This window comes from Carex rostrata, chromosome 29 (genome assembly GCF_964058835.1).
Source record: "Carex rostrata chromosome 29, lpCarRost1.2, whole genome shotgun sequence".
Classification (NCBI taxonomy): Eukaryota; Viridiplantae; Streptophyta; class Magnoliopsida; order Poales; family Cyperaceae; genus Carex; species Carex rostrata.
In genome coordinates, this window is record NC_135946.1 from 4,679,547 (window position 1) to 4,703,262 (window position 23,716).

At 32.3% G+C, this 23,716-nt stretch overlaps 2 protein-coding genes across 5 annotated transcripts; both read left to right on the forward strand.

Moving 5' to 3' along the window:
* The first annotated feature begins 650 nt into the window (after positions 1-650).
* On the forward strand, positions 651-3,728 carry LOC144546186 (protein ACCELERATED CELL DEATH 6-like). The gene is made up of 3 exons (XM_078294709.1): positions 651-1,113; positions 2,077-2,612; positions 3,132-3,728. The coding sequence occupies exons 1-3, from the start codon at positions 651-653 to the stop codon at positions 3,726-3,728; spliced, it is 1,596 nt and encodes a 531-aa protein (XP_078150835.1).
* A 12,597-nt stretch (positions 3,729-16,325) lies between these two features.
* LOC144546135 (protein ACCELERATED CELL DEATH 6-like) lies at positions 16,326-21,050 on the forward strand. Of its 4 annotated transcripts, none has more exons than XM_078294661.1 (4): positions 16,326-16,458; positions 17,187-18,204; positions 19,261-19,796; positions 20,372-21,050. In XM_078294661.1, exons 2-4 carry the CDS (start codon positions 17,304-17,306, stop codon positions 20,963-20,965), a joined length of 2,031 nt encoding a protein of 676 aa, XP_078150787.1. In that variant the 5' UTR covers positions 16,326-16,458; positions 17,187-17,303; the 3' UTR covers positions 20,966-21,050. The 4 variants fall into 4 exon arrangements, with proteins under 4 accessions (XP_078150787.1, XP_078150786.1, XP_078150788.1 ...); XM_078294660.1 differs by having other exon boundaries at positions 16,336-16,458; positions 17,178-18,204; XM_078294662.1 differs by having other exon boundaries at positions 16,338-17,961; positions 18,028-18,204.
* The last annotated feature ends 2,666 nt before the right edge of the window (positions 21,051-23,716 follow it).

The following is a 23,716-nucleotide window of genomic DNA, read 5'->3' on the forward strand; positions in this document are numbered from 1 at the left end:
AAATGATCCATCGGAAGCTCTCACATGATCTCCATATGAAAATGTATTTAGTGACTAAAATTTATAATTTTACTATATGATGAAACATAATGACAGAATTATGTGTGTGCATGCCTACGTTTCCTACAATTACAGAATTGCTATGGAACAAGTCAATTTTTTTATTTTTTTTACTTTCTTCTTGTTTAGAAAGTTCTCTCTTTTAATTACGAAAATGAGTATTTATCCTCTCGCTCAGATTATCCAACTTCTTACATGAAAAGAGGACAACGAATCATATATGACATAAATAATATTTTGTTTTCTTAATAAATGATTATCTTTTGTTTGTAAGTTGTGTACAGCTAGCAAACGTGTGAGAACGTGCGAGAAGTTTCTTAACTTGGGAGATATATAAATCCACTTTATCTTCTCAAGATCAATACACAAATTAAGGTTACTAACAAAGCAAGAAAGAAAGCATGAGCAATTCAGCTAGCATAGCTTCCTCTTCCAGACCACCTATTATCCCAATGGACCCACAACTATGACAGTTCCTCAACGCATGCAACAAAGGTGATTTCGCCCTCTGCAACCACTTGGTTATTGCTGACCCTGATATCCTGCTCTCTACCACTCCTCACAAAAACAACTGCCTTCACATTGCCGCCATGCTTGGCCATGACGAGTTTGCAAGGGAGGTCTGGTCCCAAGCCCCTTCCCTCTTCTCCGACACCAACATTGATGGCGAGACCCCACTGATAGCAGCTCTGATGGCAGCTAACCTTTCGTTGGCTTCTGACATCATCACTGCTGCATCACAGTATATGCAGCATAATGATTTAGAGGAAGTAATGTCGTTCAACCGCATGCTCTTGAAGGCCGATAGGCGCAACGAAAATGCGTTGCATCATGCCATGCGCAATGGCTTTGAAGATTTCACACTACAGCTCTTGGACATAGAGCCAGAACTGTCAGAGCAAGTTACCAATACTGGGGAATCGCCCATGTATATGGCGGCCCGCAGAGGATATTCTAGAGTTATAGAGCGATTGTTACAAATCCCATCTTCGGCAGTTCTTGGTCCACTTAATGAATCAGCTATGCATGCTGCAGTGGAATACGATCACCCAGGTTCATTACTTATAAGCCCATTCTGTGAATTTTATTTTTCATACTAATTAGATACTTCATATGCAACCTTACATTCTGTTGTGGTTAGCCTTATGTTTGTATTTCAGTTGAGGAAACATTTTTTTTTTGGCTTTTGACTGACATATTTGACTCGGAATATTTGTTCTAATTATCTCAAGTTTATAGTCACAAGTCAAAACTAAAAAGTACTCATTTCGTTTTGTGAAATTAACATAGAAGGCAAATTCGGCTGAGTCAGACCGGAATCGGACCATTCGGAGAGGAATTGGACCAGACCGAGCCGAATTTTGTATGAATTTATGGTGTGAGTGAATTTTAGAGGAATACCGAGTAGGACGACAGGTATCAGAGAGACTTCGATTGGGGAAAGAAGAAAGACAAAAAATAAATAAGAAACTGGGTTGGGGAAATGGGGAGAAGAAAGAAAGAAGAAGGGAACTTTTTAACTAAAAAGTTTGAGTGAACTTGGTGCATAAGCCTATACATTTTCTTTTGTTTAGATATACTATCGGTTATTGGCTCACCGTGAACTCTGATATAATATTTGTTTATGTCAGTATTTCTTAAATATATTGTGTTTTCTATGTTACATTTAATTTAAAATTAACTCTATGATGCATTTGCATTTTTGTATTATATTATATTAGTGGATTATTTGAATGTAGTTTTTGTCTCAATATAAATTATTGACAAACTATTTTTTATCATTTTTTTATTTTTTTTCTTTAAGACAAATAGGTTTTTGGAAAAATAAATCTGATTTAGTCGATTCTGATTGTAAGGTCGAATAATCGATTCTGATTTTTACTTCTATGTCGCTCTTGCCATCCTAGAAAGTTTTGCATCCGTTATTGTTGCTCCATGCATTTGAACCACTTACATCTCATAGATTTTAGGCAGTCTTAGTAAATGTTCTAATTTTGTCATGACATGTATTGTCAGGTATAGTTAAGCAACTGTTGGAAGGACAGTCCCAACTAGCATACCATAAAGACAAAAATGGAAGCAATCCGATGCTCAGAGCTGTACTTGAAAACAAACTCATGTTGGTCAAGATATTCTTGGAATATGATCCTAATTTGGCATATATTAAGCATGAACCAACCGGATATACTCCATTTATGACGGCAGTTGAAAAAGGCTATTTGCCAATTGCGAAAGAGATCATGAGCACTTGCCCTGATTCTGTGTATACTCCCGACAAAGATGGATTCAATGCACTCCATGAGGCTATTTATTGTGAGAAACCACATTTAGTTGACTACATACTCCGAACAACCCAGCTTCATAGGCTTATTAACCAAGCCGAAAATAATGGCGAGCTTCCCCTGCATGTAGCTGCTCGCAAGTGCGACCCGAAGATCCTTCGTTCTTTACTAACCCATGCAGGACAGGATTATACTGCAGTTAATGTTTACAACAATCATGCTGTCAATGAAATCTATGGAGAGAAAAAATTATGGAAGACTTTGAAGTGGGTAAGTTATTTAATTTTCATTGCTCTTACACACAACACTTATTTAATTTTATGCAATTCGTTAATTCCATACAATTTTAGTACAACTTAGGTGTTCCTAAGTTGATGAAGTCTTTTTGTGGACTCAGTTCTAAAATCTATCGGATTGATTTCAAATAACGAATCAAAATTATTGAAATCCTTCTATCTTATGAGTGATGCATATACGTGTAAAAGATTTTAAATTTTAAATTAATTTTGTATAGAGTCAAGTGGTCAAACGATGCTAAAAAAATGAATGCATTAAAATTAATTAATAAACATTTTAATTTTGACCACTTGACTTTATACTAAAATAATTCAAAACTTTAAAATTTTACATGTAAATTAATCACTTGTACGGTAGAAAGATTTTAATGGTTTGAATTCGTCGTTTGAAGCCAATTTCATTGGTTTTAGAGTTGAGTTCACAAAGGGCTTGGTGAACTTAGGTCAAGAAAGATTATGTATATATTTTACCTATTTTTATTTGCTGTCACAGAATGAGTCGTTCACATTGTTGTCAAATGTAATTCCCTCCGCATGGAATTACCAAATAAGAGATGATGCAAAAAGGATGTTCCAGAAACAAGCAATTAAGAAGGCCAAATTACTTACAACACAGTACATTTCCAACACATCTTTGGTCTCTGCCCTACTTGTTACTATCACTTTTGCTGCTGTTTTTACATTGCCAGGAGGATTCAGTTCTGATTCCTCTGATGCCGGACAACCCCTTTTCGCAAGGAAAGCAGCTTTTCAGGTGTTTCTCATCGCTGACACCATAGCTATGTGTTTGTCCCTTGTTGTCACATTTCACTGCTTTTTTGCTTCATGGGAGGACTTGGATTTCATGCGCAATTATAGGAAAACAACGAGGGCACTAATGTGGTGTGCCTATGGGGCTACTGCAATTGCTTTTGGTACCGGTTTGTTCACAGTGATAGCCCCCAAAAACTTGTGGCTTGCAATTCTTATACTAGTATTCTGCACCATTCTTCCACTCCTCTCCAAGATCATCGGTGAATGGCCCCTATTAGAACTTCGCTACAGGCTAATTAGTGGCCTTTCTGAAAAAGGCCTAGTTCCAAATATTTAAAAAAGTGCAAAATATTGGGAACTTTGTTTTTTCTATCGCATCTTTCAACTATGAATTACAATGCTATGGTTTCAATTGAATGTAGTAATTATTTGTCCTGATAAGGGTTGGTTCACCTTCTCTTCTCCTCCTCCCTCTCATGTCATAATTTATCTCTTCCTTGTAATCTTCATTTCTGTGCTCCACTTTGATGCTCCACTTGTAATCTCTCTTTTTTATTACAAACACTAATTTTCATTTTTGTCTTCTATCTCCTTCTTAATACTGATTTCATTTTTAATATTCATAATTTTGTACTAAATGCTTAGAATCGAGCAGAAAATAAGTAAATTGATTATTGAAAGGTTAACTACTTATCATCTGTACATGTACAATAACGACTACAGTTCATATAAAACAGAGCACAGTTAAGTAAGTAATACAGTTTTTCAGTGTAATTTTTAGTTTCGCTAGCTATGTATTGGGAACTGTATATTGGGAAATGGCTTATTTCAGTGTAATTTTTTAGGCTTATTTTAGTATGAACCTAATATTTTTAGATGAGGGTTCAAATGCCTCCATTTTTTGTGCCTCCATTTTTTGTGCCTTCATCATGCCTCCATTTTTAAAAACTTAAATAACTCAAAGTTTAAAACTTAAACGTCAAATTAAAGCCGTTAGATGTGATCTATCTTATTTTCTCTATGTGTCTATAAAAAATTATCACATTTTGATTTTTCTTTTATATGAATCAATAAGATGAAAAATCAACGTCTAAAAATTATCCACATTAGTATATATTTTTATAAGCTCAAGATGACAACCAAAACAAAGTTGAAATGTCATAATTTACTACACGTGCATAGATAAAATGATGTAGTTCATATCCAACGGTTTTATTTTGAATTTTAAAATTTAAATTTTGAGTTATTAAAATTTTAAAAAATAGAGGCATGATGGAGGTACAAAAAATGAAGGCATTTGAACCCTCCTCATATTTTTATATCATATTAGGTGAAATGGTTATTGCTCTTATATATTTAGAAACTCGCTGCAATATATTGGGAACCGCCATATTAGAAGTGGTATTAGATATTGTACCTAGTTACACTTGAAAAATCAATTGACAACTATTACCATTTACCAGGGTTTCAATATGAGAAATTTATTGCACCGACACCTCTTCCTATTTCTACCAGATAACATCTTTGCATAAAGAATATATATAAGAGCACAAGGATAAAACATAAAAGCCGATATTTATTTTCATATCCAACATTAACTAAAAAATATCAAATATATTTAGCAAAACTGGGTATTTTCCAGACCGGCCATTTTTTGGCCGATTGGAATAAAAATACGTACCGGACAAGTTTTTGGCCGGTCAGGTACTTTTTTTTTAAATATGAACCATATATTATTATTTTATAAACCTTCAAATTGAAGGAGTAATTCTTGATGTTGTGGGTGGTACGACAAATGTCCCAAATTAATTATTGCTAGAAGCGGGACTCGAACCCGGGATATATGATTCTCAATTTTGTCAACAACTATCCTTTTGTGTTGGAAAATATATCTATTGCTATAATACAAGTGTTGGATTAGATAAACTAAAATAACAACACGATTAGTATAATTATTTTATAATTAGTTATTAATTAGTATATTTTTATAAATAGTTATTAATTAATATAATTAGTTCTTAATTAGTATATTTTTTTTATAAATAGTTATTAATTAATATAATTAGTTCTTAATTAGTATAATTTGTACTAAAATTAGTATAATTAGTCAATTATTTGGTATAGTTGGTTATAAATTAGTAAACCAATTTACAACTAAATATACTTTTTTTAGATAACTAAAATAATACAAATTAGTATACTAATTTTTTAGATAAATATGCTAATTAGTATACTAATATTTTAGTTTATCTTAAAAAATTAGTATATTTAGTTATATAACTAATTACACTAAATAATTGACTATTTATAGTAATTATACTAATTTTGGTTCTACTAATTAATAACTAATTTAATTAATTAATAACTATTTATAAAATAAATACTAATTAAGAGCTAATTATAAAATAATTATACTAATCGTGTTGTTATTTTAATTTATCTAATCCAATACATGTATTATAACAATAGATATATATTCTAACACAGATTGATAGCTAGTGTAATGGTAGTTGACAAAGTGGAGAACCATATATTATTAGTTCGAGTCCCGCTTCTAGCAATAATTAATTTTGGACATTTGTATTGGAGTCATTATTTGAAAACAAAAAAAAAATTGCCTGCACCAGAATTCTAATCAGGGACCTCTTCTGGTGAGGCATAAGCTCCAACCATACTCACACCATCAAAAATTACTTGTTCTTTTTGAAAGTTTATAAAATAAGAATATATAGTTGAATATTTAAAAAAAAAATTGACCGGTCATTTTATTTTATTTAATGTTGGATATTAAAAAAGTATCGGAGATAAAAGCACAACCTTTGACTAATGCCTTGTACTAAAAGTCTCCAAAAACGTGGAAAATATAATCAAGGCCCAACATGACCACAATTGTGGGCTCTACCAATGAAAATAATCTCAGATGGGCTTGGAGGCCCAACCAAGTTATTAATAATTTAAGAAAGCGACTCCATATATCATATGATTACTATTATTTGTGGAGCCTTATCATATGTTTCCAAAAGCATTCCCTGTTTCTTGCCCACCCATGTATTCGGCTTCATTGTCCTAGTCTGGACTACTGCTGCTTGACCTAGCTCGCTGGCAGCTAAGAAATATATATGTTAAAAAAAGGCCTCGTTGAATAAAGCCCAATACACAAACAAGGCTTATCATTACCAAGCCTACATTTAATTTCTCAGAGCCCATGAACAGTACAAGTTACTCGTGACAAGTTTAGTCGTGAAAGTTTATTGCAAGGTTTATTTTATGATGAAATTCCCCATTTTTTAATACAAGTATACAAAAAACATTAAAACTGGTACTCCTTGGCCTTGACAACATGTTATCTCATGAACTATATAAATCTGTTTGGATATGAGAACATAAAAAAATATGCGTTCCTGCCAATGCTGGTCCTCTTCTAGGTCTTTTTCATGCATTTTGATCTCGTGAACTAAAAACGCACCTTTCATCCATTAAACATAAACATCTTTATATGTAAATACTTAAAAAAAAAATTAGGACATCAAATCTACTTGTCAACCAACACTGATTTGGCTTCTAGGATAATTAAATATCTAAGAGCATTTTCATTCTACATAAAAAATGAATTGTAAATGTTGACATATGTTAACATGTCAATTACAATTTCAGTTGCAATGATGTGAAGCAATTACTAATTTAGCAAATTTTAAATATTAATTTTTTTTCTACAAATAATGCTACAATACCATTTAAATGAGTTGAAGGGCTTTTATTCTCATCTTATGCTTAAGAAAATATATCAAATTCAAAATAAATTCGTTGTCAAAATAAAAGTATGCTCGAACTCAAGTTACCTGGGCTATTCTATTATAACAATCTCCCCATGCTATAGCCCGGATATGTGCTTTCCCATTGGATAAGGTTTACTCGTGAAAAGTTTATTGCAAGATTTATTTTATATATGGTGTTTCTTTTTTGAAAAAAAAAATTATATAAAACAAATGAATATTAAATGTACTATCAATTATTGTCATTTTTCTTTTATTATTGTAAATGCACTATCAACAGCTATATATATATATACACAACAAGAATGAGACACCTTTCGCGAGGATAAAAAAATGACTTTTTGCGACGGTACTTTTCGCGAGGGAGTACCGTCATAAATTTGTTTTTTCTCTCGCAAAAAGTACCTACATTGTTGTAGTGATATATATATATATATATATATATATGATGGTGGGGATTTTCAAGAAATAAAAAAAATACAATGGGAGCAACATAAAAGGCAATAATTTAGAATAATATTTCATTTTGTTTTGTATCACACTATAATGTTCATTGGGTCACTAGTTTAATCAGGGGGCGGTTTAATTAGTCAGATTATATCGTTGATTGTTTTATCATTTTAAAATATGATCCAAGTATTTGGATAAGTATGATACAATCAATTTATAAAAAAAATACACTATCATTGTTATTTCTGGATAGACTAGCAATTTGTACCATAGTAACAAATCCGAATAAGATTTAAAAGGTTGCGTTTATTAGGATATAATTTATAAATAGTTATATATTTTGTAAAATATAAACAATATTATAAAATACTGATCCTTTTACAAAGTAAAACAAAAATGTTCATAAATTGTGTGAATAATACGAGTCTAATTTATGTATATATTATGCGTAAAATTAATTCTTAAAATTAACGATTAATATAGATATGTTATACACAAGCCTGTATAATTAGGAATCTTTTTTTTTTACCTACATACAAATATATTGAATATTAAACTCATAAATTGTAATGAGTAAATGAATATTCAAAGTAAATTTAAACCAATACAACATTTACATTATAGCATCTATGTATTCTAAAAATAATTCATGGCATCTATATATAGAAGCATTTTAGCGCAAAATTAAAAATGCACTTTGCATACTATTAAAATAGTATGTAAAGGAAACATTGCTTGTTATCAAGGTTCTAAATAGTGCTATAAAGCCACTATAGCATTTTCGAACTATAAAAGTTATAGCGCTATAGTGGTGCTATATGACAATAGCATCGTTTTTTTAGTCATTATGCTATGACACGATAAATACTATTTAAACATTTGCTTACTACAATTTGTAGAAGTTGTTTTACCATGTATTGCTTGCTAAATATTAGTAGCTGGATTATTATTTTTGTTGCTTATGTAAGGTTGTAATTTCAAAATTCATATTCAACTCTTTCAGAAATTGAAATTTGAAAAAATTAAACTATTATTCTCTTAGAAAGAAATAGTTTGAAGTGAGATATATAGATATAGAACCATCCTCTCAAGTAGGGGTGGCAAAATATCTTGTAGTCTGTGGCTGAATCGTGATTCGTATCTATCTCATTCGCTAACAGCTTGTTTGTTATTGGATCAAGCTGTTAACGAGCCAACTCGTCACTAGCTCGGTCCAAAATTAACGAGTTCAAGCTGGAGCCTAGCTCGCAAGCTAGCCCTGTTAGGATCAATTTGTGTGCATTTTATACTGTCTAGTTCGGTTCAACTCAGTCCAAAAAGTTTGTATAATTTATTTTCTTCTTCAGAAAAGGTCCAGTCAGATCCAGCGAGCTTACTCGCGAGCTAGCTCGGTCCAGCTCGTGACGATTTCAAACTGAAATTTCAGTTTGGATCTCTAAAGTCAGCTTGCTCATGACTTAGACGAGCCAGCTCGTGATGAGTTCAAGCTGAGCCTAACTTGTGACAAACCAGCTCGTTGCGACCCCTACTAGATATTATAGGATAAATTTCTATGGAGTGGAAAGTTCATTTCATGTTGGGCAGCACAAACGATGCCAGAGAGCATCACCAAAATAAAGCAACATGCATTTGTCTATTAAGGTATGTGAAAGGGTGAGAATGAGGGATATCATGTACATTTGACATTTGTCCCTTGCAACAAGGGTTGCATCAACCTCAATGAAAGAGAGAGAGAGAGATCGAATATGATATGAAGCTAGATTGACTTGCATCAACCTCAATTAATGCTAGTCAAATTGATGTGTATATCGTTGCTAAAAAACGTGTCCCATATCACCTTGCATCAACCTCAATCAAACACAAATATGATATCACGTTGCTTATATCAACATCCATTAATCAGAATATATATCATTGCTAGAAACGTGTTTCCCGTCTATTTTGTTTTCTTTTTAAAATAAATATGGAGGTTTAGCTTTTAAATTTTTTATATTTATAAAAAATAATATATTCAGGTTTTCAACATTTGATCTTCACACGGACAATATTTATCAAATATTGTTTCTTGGAGATATTAATTTTTTATGTATATTTATTATTTATTTTTTGTAATTAATCCTAATTACTTCTTGTTATGTCTAATAACTTGTCATTCTCTAAATAAGTAGAATAGCCTTGATTAATATAGAAGGGAAAATTAGGAGAGAGCTCATGAAAAACCCCATGTATGAGAGCTTCTATAGCTATGCTTTTTCTTCCTTTTTAATTATGTTTAATTTTGTACAAAACTACATTTGCTTATTGTTCCCTGAAACAATTTCAATGAGTCTATCTTTGGACGCATAGTATAATTTTAGTGTTAGATTTGTTTATATTTATTTTTATTCTTTTACTCTATATTAAATTTTGTACAAAGTCTAACCATCAGATTTTGTTGTCCCAATTAAATTGAGTTGGGATGAGTAAATTCAAAATTTACAAAAATTAATTTGATACCAATTCATCTTTAATTTAATTATATCAACTTGTTCTCAATAATTCAAATTAATTTTTGGTGATATACGTATTCCATAAACATTATTTTATTAACAAATTTAACAACTATAAGCTGGCCAATACAAATTTAAAATCAATTTCTCAATCCCCTAGATTTCATTTTATATATATCTTGATTTGATTGGATCCAAAGTTTCTCTCTTCAAAATCAAACAACATTTATGAACTTTCACATTACATGTGACCCGACTTTCACATTTATGAACTTTCACATTTCTCTCTTGATTTGATTGGGCCGGGGTTTTCATACCTTGTTGAACTAAACATATCAAATAGCATTTATGAACTTTCACATTAGGTCGTATAGTTTGGGCCAGGCTTTTCATACCTTGTTGAACTAAACATATCAAATATAACCAGAGCTAAAGACCTTATCTTTGATCCCAAATTAACCAGAACTAAATAATTGGTTTGTTTGAGTTTATTTGTTTGAAGAATTTTTTAGTAAGGGCTTTATATTGACCTTGACAATATATAGATACCTCGATCTTATAAAAATTCAATATGCATCAGTGGCGAGGCCTATTAACGAATTTTTTTATAAACCATAATTAATTAAATTAATTTTAGCACAGCATGATTACTTTTTTTTTTACAAAAACCATAAGGACCGAATCCCCATTTCGGTCTCCATATTTTAACATGCATGACATGTAAATCCAATTAAATATTAACATTCATTCTATTACTTTACATTATTCTACAATTACACTACAAAAATCTAAATAACACTAAAAAAATTAAATCATTCAACAATTGATTTATACTACATGCAAAACTGAATTTTTGAGGCACTAAACGATGTTTTTTTTTTAATTCTGATTCTTTGGATGCCTAGGGGTTCCCCCCAAAGCAAAATCCGGATCTGTCTCATCCCCCTTTCCGAATTGTGGTCATACGCGGAAATCCGACTTTCCTAATCAAAGTTATGGTTGTTTAAAGTTTTTTAAAAAAACAACAATGCTTCCGTGCAAAAATATTGATAACGCACCGATGCTTTATGCAACGACGGCAGAAGTGCATCGATGTTTGAATATATGTACTTTAAATCTGATAATTTGTATTTTAAGTTGGATATTAATAAAAATGTCGGTAAATTACTCTACATGCAAACTAAAAAATTCTACAATTAATAATTACACTATAAAAACCTAAATTATACTAAACAAAAAAATTATTTTTATTAATTATTTTTATTAATTATGGTTTATAAAAAAAAATACAGGGAACCGAATAGCCTATTCGGTCCCAAGAAAAATATAGTTCTACACAGATAGCATGACAAAAATCTGGAAATAACAGGGAGACCGAATCCCCTATTCGGTCTCTCCAAAAAGTAAAATGTGGAGACTGAATTGGGGATTCGGTCATTATAGTTTTTGTAAAAAAAAAAAAGAAAAGTAATCATGCTGTTTTGCTAAAATTAATTAATTTAATTATGGTTTATAAAAAAATTCCCTATTCACAATTTTCTAGCCTATGTACGATCTCAAAATCGTACGCACTTTATTTTTAAATGTATAAATTTTCATTAAAAAAAATTAAAGAATATATAAAAAAATATAAAAATCTGTACCTTACAAATTTTGGTGATGTTGAACGGCTCTGATTGTTTGGAATTAATTTTAAAATCAAATTTTAAGGTCTTTCTTTCTTGTCATGGGCGGACGTAAGCATAGACAATTCTACGCTCATCCGCAAATAAACCAAAATTCCAATGACTTTGTCTAATTTGGTTGAAAAGTCGGCCGAATCTACTTCGAATCACTACCACAAAAAAGAAAAAATAATGGTATGAAAAAATCATCCAGCCACAAAAAATTAGGCAAATCGTCCTTATTTGCCACTAGCTTATTCAGAGATTTTTCCGGTCCACTATGAAAGGTATGCTACCGGCCAGGTCTTTGGTCCTAGAAAATAATATTTAATATAATATATGATTTAGAGAATCATCAAAACTAGTTTATTTATCTAAATATTTTCAGTTTTGCAATAAATAGTGTTTCTGTAAGGCATAAGAATTTATAAAAGCACTCAAATACTTCATCTTTAGATTTTGGAATCTGCACTGACTGTTTTTCACCCGTCGGTGTAGGGTACCTCCACTGACAGTTTTGAAACCGTCAATGTTGAAGTCCTACGCTGACCATTTTTTACCCGTCAGTGTTGAGGACCTACACTAACTGTTTTTAAACCGTCACTGTTGACAACCAGCACTGATTGTTTATATAAACCGTAGTGTTGAGGACCTATACTTACTATTTTTTACCTGTCAGTAAAGGTTATACTTACTTTGCCATCACTGATACCTCTATAACAGTCAGCATAAGGATATTTTAACAGTTGATAAGGGATTTTTTGTACTAGTGCCACCCTTTAGCTCGTCATTGTAAGGTTACATTTAGACCAAGGAGAAGTTGTTCGGCCCTACCATTTTATAAAGGGAAATGCAAATATTCGTACTTGAATGATCAGTTGATTACCTTGACGGGAGAACGCTGTACTTCCCAGCTCTTTGAAACCACAATAGGTTGGTTGCAACTTTAATTACTCCTTTAAATGATAATATGAAACTATATGATATAAAGCAATCCATCTTTTGGTATGAAGTGATTTGTAAACACAAGATGTAGGTTCAGAGTTTTTTTTTTTTATTATTGTCATATTTTCTATAAATATAACTTTTTTTTCTTCACTTCTGGATGCTTGAGAAACAAAATTGAGTTTTAGAGGGTTATATTGGCAAAAGACCTTACAGAATATTTTATGAACCATTGAAAGAAATCCTTTTTTCTTTTGTGTGTGAACTGTTTTGTAAACAGAAAAGGTAGGTTCAATGCATGTTTTTTTTCTTCTAATAATTGTTATATTTTCTGTAAATATAACTTTTTGTCTTGAGACTAATTCTTGACACTTCTGGATGCTTGAGAAACAATAATTGAGTTTTAGAGGGTTATACTATTCTCTTCAATTGGCCCTATTCATTGATAATAATAAAAAAAAGGTACTTGCAACTATATTATACTATGTTAAACTATTTCAAGATGCCTAATATCTCTATGCTTAAATTGTTTTTTTTTTTTAGTAAAACAGAAGTCTAGACTCTATTTGATTGATAAATGTTTGATACATTAGTTATGTTACAAAACAAGTAAATCCAAATGAAAAAAAAAAAAAAATCCTAATCAGGAGCTTAAGGTAAGCACTCTATGCTTAAATTCTTATTATCTTTTGTTTGAAAATAATGATTTCTTATTCCTCCAGATTCCATTTGCATGATAGCCACAAACAAAATCCATAGTCATGAGTTGCAATTGCATATCAATGGGTAAAGCTCATGGAATATATATGTACCAGATCCACTGGTACAAATCCCTTGACACCCCTGGACCAATCCACATTAAAACAAAAAATAGAAAGGCATTCAAAGACCTCATAAAGCACAAAACACGACAAAATTAATGGCTTCTAATCAATATTTAAGCCAGTAGTGTTGTGCGAATTTGACTTTGGTCGTGTGTCAAAGTTAATATCTTCTGTATACGAGATCACAAATTTTCGGTTTGAAAATTTCTAGTTAATTTTTAAATAAGAAAAAAAATAGTAAATAGCATTGTGCATGTGAGCTACATAAATAAGATCTGGACTTCCCAAACCATTGGCATATATTAAAGCTATTCTTTACATGGAATATTTTAATTGGCATCGCTAGATAATTAGCTCATAGCAGTATCCACACTAAAATCTTCCAAAATCTCCGTATCATAACTACCAGAGGGGAACCATAACTCGTTGGGGGACCACTCAGACATTAATTTCTATAAACTGACCTGTGTATTTAACATTAAGTATTTAAGTATTTAACAGTACTAATTAAGTATCAAAATATTTATCTCTATGAACTGAACAAGGTTTATTAAATGAAATGTGTCCCTCAAGCATCGTCCCGCACCATTTCCTATCTTCTCTAATTAGCAAAATCCCCACACCATAACTACTTGAAGGGCCGCAAAACTCTACACTGGATTTTTTTCCTAATATTGTCCCTCTCAACTATTTGGGGGACTCAATCTACATGGTGGGGGGAGACCATACACATTTCTAAAAGTATTAATATTGTCAGAACTATTTGGGGAAACCGCAAAACTTGATACTTATTTTACATATGATGCTGGATGACGTCAGAAAGTATTAATGTCAAGTATTGCAAGTATCTATACTTATGCACTGAACTACATATATTTATAAAGACATATTGTACAAAGGTTAATCTTCAGGTATTAATATTTTAGTTTTCAAGTATTTATTCTTTAGTTTTCAAGTATTTATTCTTTAGTTTTCAAGTATTTATACCTATGAGGTCAACTATTTTTATTAGAGATGAGAGATTGCCAAAGTCAGATGTCTGAAAGTGTTAATATCAAGTATTGCAAGTATTTATATTTATGCACTGAAATATTTGTACTTATGAGAAAAGTAATGTTGTTAGAGGAAGGTTAACGTGGAGGTGATTGAGGAACTGGAAAAAGATGATGATTATATCAAGTTATGCATCAAAGTATTAATATATTTTTCAAATATTTATACCTATGAAGGTTGAGGCGATGACATGCAAGTGCAGAGACTGAGGAAGAGGGATCATATAATTTGTGGGGACCATAATACATCATTAGAAAATTGTTGCTACAGAGATTTTTGGGAGACTAGAAAGGGGGGATTAATGTAATTTTTCAATTTAATTTTTTCACATATGGACATATCTATGACCGAGTTATTGGTAAATGGTATATAGTTTGTATATTACCCGAAATTTTTAGTTTTATCATCTTAAAAGAAAATTAAACTAAATATCTACGACTACGATTTGGTCAGAATTTCTTGTGTAATCTATATGGACATATTAATTGTACTCTCAAGTAGTAATCTCTAGCTCTCTTTTATTATTATTTTTTTAAATATGGGCTTTATATTGACCTCGACAATATTTAGATACCTCGACCTTACAAAAATTGAATATGCATCAGTGACGAGGCCTATCTATTAACAATTTTCTAGCCTATGTACTGTCTCAAAATCGTACGTACTTTATTTTTAAATGTATAAAATTTTTCCTTAAAAAAATTAAATTAAGAATATATATATATATAAAACAAAAAATCTGTACCTTACAAATTTTGGTGATGTTGAACGGCTCTGATTGTTTAGAATTAATTTTAAAATCAAATTTTAAGGTCTTTGTTTCTTGTCCTGGGCGGACGTAAGCATAGACAATTCTAAGTTCATCCGCAAGCTTGTGTTTGAAAAGTACCTAATGCATGTGTTTTTTACTTTTTTTCTACCAATGTCAACAAATAAACCAAAATTCCAATGACTTTGTCTAGCTTGGTTGAAAAGTCGGCCGAATCTACTTTGAATCGCTACCACCAAAAAAAAAATAATAATAATAATGGTATGAAAAAATCATCCAGCCACAAAATAATTAGGCAAATCGTCCTTATTTGCAACTAGCTTATTCAGAGATTTTTCCAGTCCACTATGATAGGTATGCTACCGACCAGCTAAGCCAGGTCTTTGGTTTTCTTTAGAAAATAATATTCAATATAATATATGATTTAGAGAATCGTCAAAACTAGTTTATTTATTGATAATGAAAATAATTAAGGTGGATCATGAGATGGCATCACTATTAAAAAAACTTAACCATATACGTCATATCATTCACGTATGCGAGAAAATTTCATTAAATTTGTGTCCAAAACAAGAAAATGAGTTTCCCAAAATGCGCTCTAACATTTATACATGAGTTCTAATAAAGAACCGTGTATAAAGGTGCTCCAACATTCATACACGTTTATTTATTAATAAACCGTGTACAATTGAGTCAATAAACGGTGTACAATTGAACTCAATTGTAGAAGGTTCTTCATGAAAAACTGTGTATGAACATTGGAGTGATTTTTTATAATGTATGGTTGATGGGGTCCACGTTATTGAAGTATATGGGTGGTGTATATAACACATGATGGGGCCCACGTCAATGAAGTATATTTGCAATGTATGGTTGATGGATCGATGGAGCCCACGTTATCTATAACACTTTATGGTAGGTGAAATACAAGGGATTAAATATATATGGAGCAGTGTATCATCTATATATTGAAGACGGGACCTTAGAAAGCAAGCGGTAGACTAAAAGGAAATCCAACAACAGCTAGCTTAGTTTCCCCTACCTGCTGCCGCCGATCTTACTGATATTGGACCGACAGCCCCTCAAGGCATCCAGCAAAGGTAAAAAAACCAGATTATTTATTAGATAGATCCTACATAACTGGTGAATTCACATCCCCTCAGGTTACCGGACCGAGTACAATTGAATCGGATGATCCAAAATTGTTCTTTTTAACTTGGCACGAATCTCAAAGCACAAATAATACTGCCCCCTGCATCATCCCGAAGAAACACGGGCTGAGAGTAAATCTGGACCGTCTGTTTCAATTGTGTTGAGTCAGGTACGTACCTGCATGGGAGGAAATGGATCCCGTAACTGGTACAATCTGTTGGAAAATAATGTATGATGGAGCAGAATTCATTTCTACCTGCCAAATACAATTAGACCTTTTTTTTATATAAGAAAAAGTTCCTTTAAATCCAGCACCCGTTTTTCTGTAAGTGTATTTTTTTTTTACCAATTGCAACAAATAAATGAAGATTTTTATTGTAAATTGTCTAAAAGAAAAAAATGTCATTTAATAAATTACAGAATTATGTGCGTTTCCTAGAAATCTAGATTCGCCACTTCTTAATGCTTTGGAACAAGTCATTTTTACTTTCTTCTTGTTTAGAAAGGCGTCCTCTTTTAATAACGAAAATGAGTATTTCCCCCCGGTAATCTATTTCTCCTCCCACTCAGAATATCCAACTTCTTCCATGAAAAGAGGACACCGAATCATATATGACATAATAATATTTCATTTTCCCTTAATAAATGATAATCTTTTGTTTGTAAGTGTGTACAGCTAGCTAATGTGTAAGAACGTGAACGAAGTTCCTTAACTTTAGAGATATATAAATCCATTATACCTTCTCAAGATCAATACATAAATTAAGGCGGCTTACGAAGCAAGCAAGAAAGCATGAGCAATTCAGCTCGCTCAGCTTCGTCTTCAGCTATCACAGCCTCCTATTCCGGCCCACCTGTTATCCCAGTCGACGCACAAGAACTACGACAGCTCCTCAAAGCATGCAAGAAAGGTGATTTCAGCCTCTGCAACCCTGATATCCTGTTCTCTACCACTCCTCACAAAAACAACTGCCTTCACATTGCTGCCATGCTCGGCCATCATGAGTTTGCAAGGGAGGTCTGGTCCCAAGCCCCTTCCCTCTTCTCCGGCACCAACATTGATGGCGAGACCCCACTGATAGCAGCTCTGATGGCAGCTAACATTTCGTTGGCTTCTGACATCATCACTGCTGCATCACAGTATATGCAGCATAATGATTTGGAGGAAGGAAGGTCGTTCAACCGCATGCTCTTGAAGGCCGATAGGCGCAACGAAAACGCGTTGCATCATGCCATGCGCAATGGTTTTGAAGATTTCGCACTACAGCTCTTGGATATAGAGCCAGAACTGTCAGAGCAAGTTACCAATACTGGGGAATCGCCCATGTATATGGCGGCCCGCAGAGGATATTCTAGAGTTATAGAGCGATTGCTACAAATCCAATCTTCGGCAAATTCTCGTCCAAGAACAGAGTCAGATTTGCCTGCTGCAGTGAGATTAGACCACACAGGTTCATTACTTGTAACCTTAATTCTGTGCATGCTATTTTTCATACTAATTGAGACTCCTTATGCAGAATATTCTGAAGTTGTAGAGCAATTGCAAGAAAACCCATCTTCGGAAAATTCTCGCCCAAGAACAGAATCAGATTTGCCTGCTGCAGTGAGATTAGACCACACAGGTCCATCTCCGGCAGTTTTTGGCCCAAATAATGAATCAGCAATGCATGCTGCAGTGAATTTCGATAATCGAGGTTCATTACTTATAAACCCAATATGTGCATATTGTTATTCACATTCTGTTGTAGTTAGTCTTATGTATGTATTTTAGTTGAGAAAACTTTTATCTTGGCTTTTGAACTAACCCAATTTTAATCGAAATATTTGTTCAAATTATCTCAAGTCTACAGTTATAAGTCAAACCTAAGAAGTACATATTTCGTTTTGTGAAATTAACATAGAAAGCAAATTCGGCTGAGTCAGACCAGAATCGGACTACTCGGAGAGGAATCGGACCAGACCGAGCCGATTTTGTACCAATTTATGCTGAGAGTGAATTTTAGACCGAATTTTCTACTTTTAGACTGATTCTTTCATAGCTAGGATTGGGAACTAGGAAGACAGGTATCGGAGAGACTTCGATTGGGGAAAGAAGAAAGATAAAAAAAATAATAATAATAATAAGAAACTGGATCGGGGAAATGGGGAGAAGAAAGAAAGCAAAAGGGAACTTTTTAACTAAAACGTTTGAGTGGACTTGGTGCATAAGCTTATACATTTTCTTTTGTTTAGATACACTATCCGTTATTAGCTCACCGTGAACTCTGAAATAATATTTGTTTAGATATTTTATAAAATTACTTTTTCTTTCAAATAGTGAAATTTATTTTTTTGCCGAATTATTTAAATGTCAGTATTTCTTAAATATATTGTGTTTTCTATGTTACATTTAATTTAAAATTAACTCTATGATGTATTTGCATTTTTGTATTATATTATATTAGTGGATTATTTGAATGTAGTTTTTGTCTCAATATAAATTATTGACAAATTATTTTTTTATCATTTTTTTCTTTTTTTTTTCTTTAAGACAAACAAGATTTTGGCAAAAATAATCTGATTTTGTCGATTCCAATTGTAATTAAGGTAAAATAATTGATTCTGATTTTTACTTTTTTGTCGCTCTTGTCATCGCCCTAGAAAGTTTTGCATCCGTTATTGTTGCTCCATGCATTTGAACCACTTACATCTCAAAGATTTTAGGCAGTCTTAGTAAATGTTCTAATTTTTATCGTGACATGTATTGTCAGGTATACTTAAGCAACTGTTGGTAGGACAGTCCCAACTAGCATACCATAAAGACAAAGATGGATACAATCCGATGCACAGAGCTGTACTTGAAAACAAACTCATGTTGGTCAAGATATTATTGGAATATGATCCAAATTTGGCATATATTAAGAATGAATCAAACGGATATACTCCATTTATTTTGGCAGTGCATAAAGGCTATCTGCCAATTGCGGAAGAGATCATGAGCACTTGCCCTGATTCTGTGTATACTCCCGAGAAATATGGATTCAATGCACTCCATGAGGCTATTTATTTTGAGCAACCACATTTAGTTGACTACATACTAAGCACACCCCAGCTTCATAGGTTTATTAACCAAGCCAACAATTATGGCGAGCTTCCCCTACATTCTGCTGCTCGCAAGTGCGACCCGAAGATCCTTCGTTCTTTACTAACCCATGCAGGACAGGATTATACTGCTCTTAATGTTTCCAATGATCTTGCACTTGACTTAGTCTATGAACAGACCGCCTTATGGAAGACTTTGAAGTGGGTAAGTTATTTAATTTTCATTGTTCTTACACACAGGACTTATTTAATTTTATACAATTTGTTAATTCCAATCATGATGTAGCTAGTTTTTTTTAGTAGAACAAGGGTGTTCCTAAGTTCACTAAGTCCTTTTGTGAACTCAATTCTAAAATATATCAGATTGGCTTCAAACGACAAATTCAAATCATTGAAATCCTTCTATCTTTATGAGTGATGCATCTACATGTAAAATATTTTATATTTTAAATTAATTTTGTATAGAGTCAAGTGCTCAAAAGACGTCCAAAAAATGAATGCATTAAAATTAATTTATAAACCTTATAATTTTGACTACTTGACTTTATATTAAAATAATTCGAAACTTTAAAATTTGTAAATGTAGAAGAATCACCTGTATGGTAGAAGGATTTCAAGTGTTTGGATTTGTCCTTTAAAGTCAATATCATTGGTTTTAGAGTTGAGTTCACAAAGGGCTTGGTGAACTTAGGAACACGCTAGATGTACTCAGTTTTTTTTTTTATATAAGGTCAACAAAGATCATGTATATACTTTACCTATTTTTATTTGCTGTCACAGAATGAGTCATTCACATTGTTATCAAATGTAATTCCCTCCGGATGGACTTATGAAATAATAGATAATGCAAAAAAGACGATCCAGGAGCAAGCAATAAAGAAGGTCCACTCACTTACAACAAAGTACACTGCCAACACATCTTTGGTCGCTGCACTCCTTGCTACTATCACTTTTGCTGCTGCTTTTACATTACCAGGAGGATTAAGTTCTGATTCCTCTGATGCCGGACAACCTCTTTTTGCAAGGAAAGCAGCTTTCCAGGTGTTCCTCATCTCTGACACCATAGCAATGTGTTCTTCCCTTGCAGTCGCATTTCTCTGCATTTTGGCGACATGGGAGGACTTGGATTTCCTGCTCAATTATCGGAAAACAACGAGGGCACTAATGTGGTGTGCCTATGGGGCTACTGCAATTGCTTTTGGTACCAGTTTGTTCACAGTGATATCTCCCAAAAACAAGTGGCTTGCAATTCTTATACTAGTACTCTGCACCATTCTTCCACTCCTCTCCAAGATCATCGGTGAATGGCCCCTATTAATGCTTCGCTACAGGCTTGGTGGTCTTTTTAAAAAAGACCTAGTTCCATTTATTTAAAAATGTGCAAAATATTGGGAACTTTGTTTTTTCTATCGCATCTTTGAACTTTGAATTACAATGTTATGGTTTTTTCTATCGGATTCGAGTCCTGCTTGCTTTTAGCAATAATTAATTTTGGACATTTTGTATTGGAGTCATCATTTGAAAACAAAAAACAAAAACAAAAAAAATTCAATAATCAAGGCCCAATATGACCACAATTGTGGGCTCTACCAATGAAAATAACCTCAGATGGGCTTGGAGGCCCAACCAAGTTATTAATAATTCAAGAAAGCGACTCCATATATCATATGTTTACTATTATTTGTGGAGCCTTATCATATGTTTCAAAAGCATTCCCTGTTTTCTTGCCCATCCTTGTATTGGGCTTCATTGTCTTAGTCTGGATTTCAAGGATTGGGCATATGTGTTTGGCAAGACTACTGCTGCTTGACCTAGCTCACTGGCAGCTAAGAAATATATATATGTTAAAAAAAAATACTTGACTGGTCATTTTACTTGATGTTCGATATTAAAAGAAATATATATATTGGGCATGAAAGAATCACCTTTGACTAATGCCTTGTACCAGAAGTCTCCAAAAGCGTGGAAAATATAATCAAGGCCCAATATGACCACAATTGTGGGCTCTACCAATGAAAATAATCTCAGATGGGCTTGGAGGCCCAACAAAGTTATTAATAATTAAAGAAAGCGACTCCATATATCATATGTTTACTATTATTTGTGGAACCTTATCGTATGTTTCCAAAAGCATTCCCTGTTTCTTGCCCATCCTTGTATTGGGCTTCATTGTCTTAGTCTGGACTGCTGCTGCTTGACCTAGCTCACTGGCAGCTAAGAAATATATATATGTTAAAAAAAAGGCCTCGTTGAATGAAGCCCAATACACAAACAAGGCTTATAATTAGCAGGCCTACATTTAATTTCTCAGAGCCCATGAACTCAAGTTACTTGGGCTATTCATTGGATAAGGTTTACTCGTGAAAAGTTTATTGCAAGGTCTATTTTATGGTGTTTCTTTTTTGAAATGTACTATCAATTATTGTGATTTTTATTTTATTATTGGAAATGCACTATCAACGGCTATATATATATGATGGTGGGGATTTTTAAAAAATAAAAGAATTACAAAGGGAGCAACATAAAACGCAATAAATTAGATTAATATTTAATTTTGTTGTGTATCACACTATAATGTTCATTGGGCCACTAGTTTAATCAGGGGACGGTTTAATTAGTCAGATTATATGGCTGATTCTTTTATCATTTTAAAAAATGATCCAAGTTATTTGGATAAGTATGTTACAATCAATTTATAAAATAAAAATGCAATATCGTTGTTATTTCTGGATAGACTAGCAATGTGTACCATATAGTAACAAATTCGAACTTGTTATTAATTTTATAAGATTTAAAAGGTCGTGTTTAGGATATAATTTATAAATAATTAGTTTGTAAAATATAAACAATATTATAAAATACTAATCCTTTTCCAAAGTAAAACAAAAATGTTCATAAATTGTGTGAATAATACGAGTCTAATTTATGTATTATGCGCATAAAATTCTTAAAATTAACGATTAATATAGATGTTATACACAAGCCTGTATAATTAGGAATGGAGGAGGGTTCAAATGTCTCCATCATGCCTCCATTTCTTTAAAATTTAATAATTCAAAATTTAAAACTTAAAAGTCAAAATAAAACCGTTAGATATGATCTACATCATTTTATCTATGCACATGTAAAAAATTATGACATTTCAATTTTATTTGGATTGTCATCAAGTGCTTGTAAAAAATATACTAATCTGGATAATTTCTAGACGTTGATTTTTGAACTTATTGATTCACATAAAATCAAAATTGAAATGTGATAATTTTTATAAGCACATAGAGAAAATAACATAGATCACATCTAACGGTTTTATTTTAACTTTTAAGTTTTAAATTTTGAGTTATTAAAGTTTTAAAACATAGAGGTATGGTGGAGGCACAAAAAATAGAGGCATTTGAACCCTCTTTTTTCTTACCTACATACAATATATATTGAATATTAAACTCATATATTGTTATGAGTAAATGAATATATTCAAAGTAAGTTTAAACCAATACAACATTTACATTAATTATACCATCTATGTATTCTAAAATTAATTCATGGCATCTATATATAGAAGCATTTTAGCGCAAAATTAAAAATACACTTTGCGTACTATTGAAATAGTATGTAAGGAAAACATTGCTTGTTACCAAGGTTTTAAATAGCGTGTTATAGAGCCGCTATAGCATTTTCGAACTATTAAAGCTATGGCGTTATTGGCAACTTGACGCTATAGTGCGCTATAGCGCTATGGCAGTGCTATATGACAATAGCGTCATTTTTTTTAACCATCCTGCTAAGACGCGATAAATGCTATTTAAACATTTATAATTTGTAGAAGTTTTACCATGTATTGCTTGCTTAATATTAGTAGGTGGATTATTATTTCGGTGATTATGTAGTGATTATGTAGTGACGCGATAAATTTAACTCTTTTAGAAATTGAAATTTGAAAAAGTAAAACTATTATTCTCTTAGAAAGAAATAGTTTCAAGTGAGATATATAGATATAGAACCATACTCTCAAGTAGGGGTGGAAAAATATCTTGTTGTCCGTGGCTCAATCTTGACTCGTATTTGACTCATTCGCTAACAGCTTGTTTGTTACTGCATTGAGCTGTTAACGAGCCAGTTCGTCACTAG

Bases quoted from the DNA above. Each gene is read 5' to 3' on its own strand.
- LOC144546135 (XM_078294661.1), top strand. From the start codon at position 17,304: ATGAGCAATTCAGCTCGCTCAGCTTCGTCTTCAGCTATCACAGCCTCC. The intron at 18,205-19,260 runs GTTCATTACTTA...ATGTATTGTCAG, and splicing joins AGTGAATTTCGATAATCGAG to GTATACTTAAGCAACTGTTG. The intron at 19,797-20,371 runs GTAAGTTATTTA...TTGCTGTCACAG, and splicing joins TATGGAAGACTTTGAAGTGG to AATGAGTCATTCACATTGTT.
- LOC144546186 (XM_078294709.1), top strand. From the start codon at position 651: ATGCTTGGCCATGACGAGTTTGCAAGGGAGGTCTGGTCCCAAGCCCCT. The intron at 1,114-2,076 runs GTTCATTACTTA...ATGTATTGTCAG, and splicing joins AGTGGAATACGATCACCCAG to GTATAGTTAAGCAACTGTTG. The intron at 2,613-3,131 runs GTAAGTTATTTA...TTGCTGTCACAG, and splicing joins TATGGAAGACTTTGAAGTGG to AATGAGTCGTTCACATTGTT.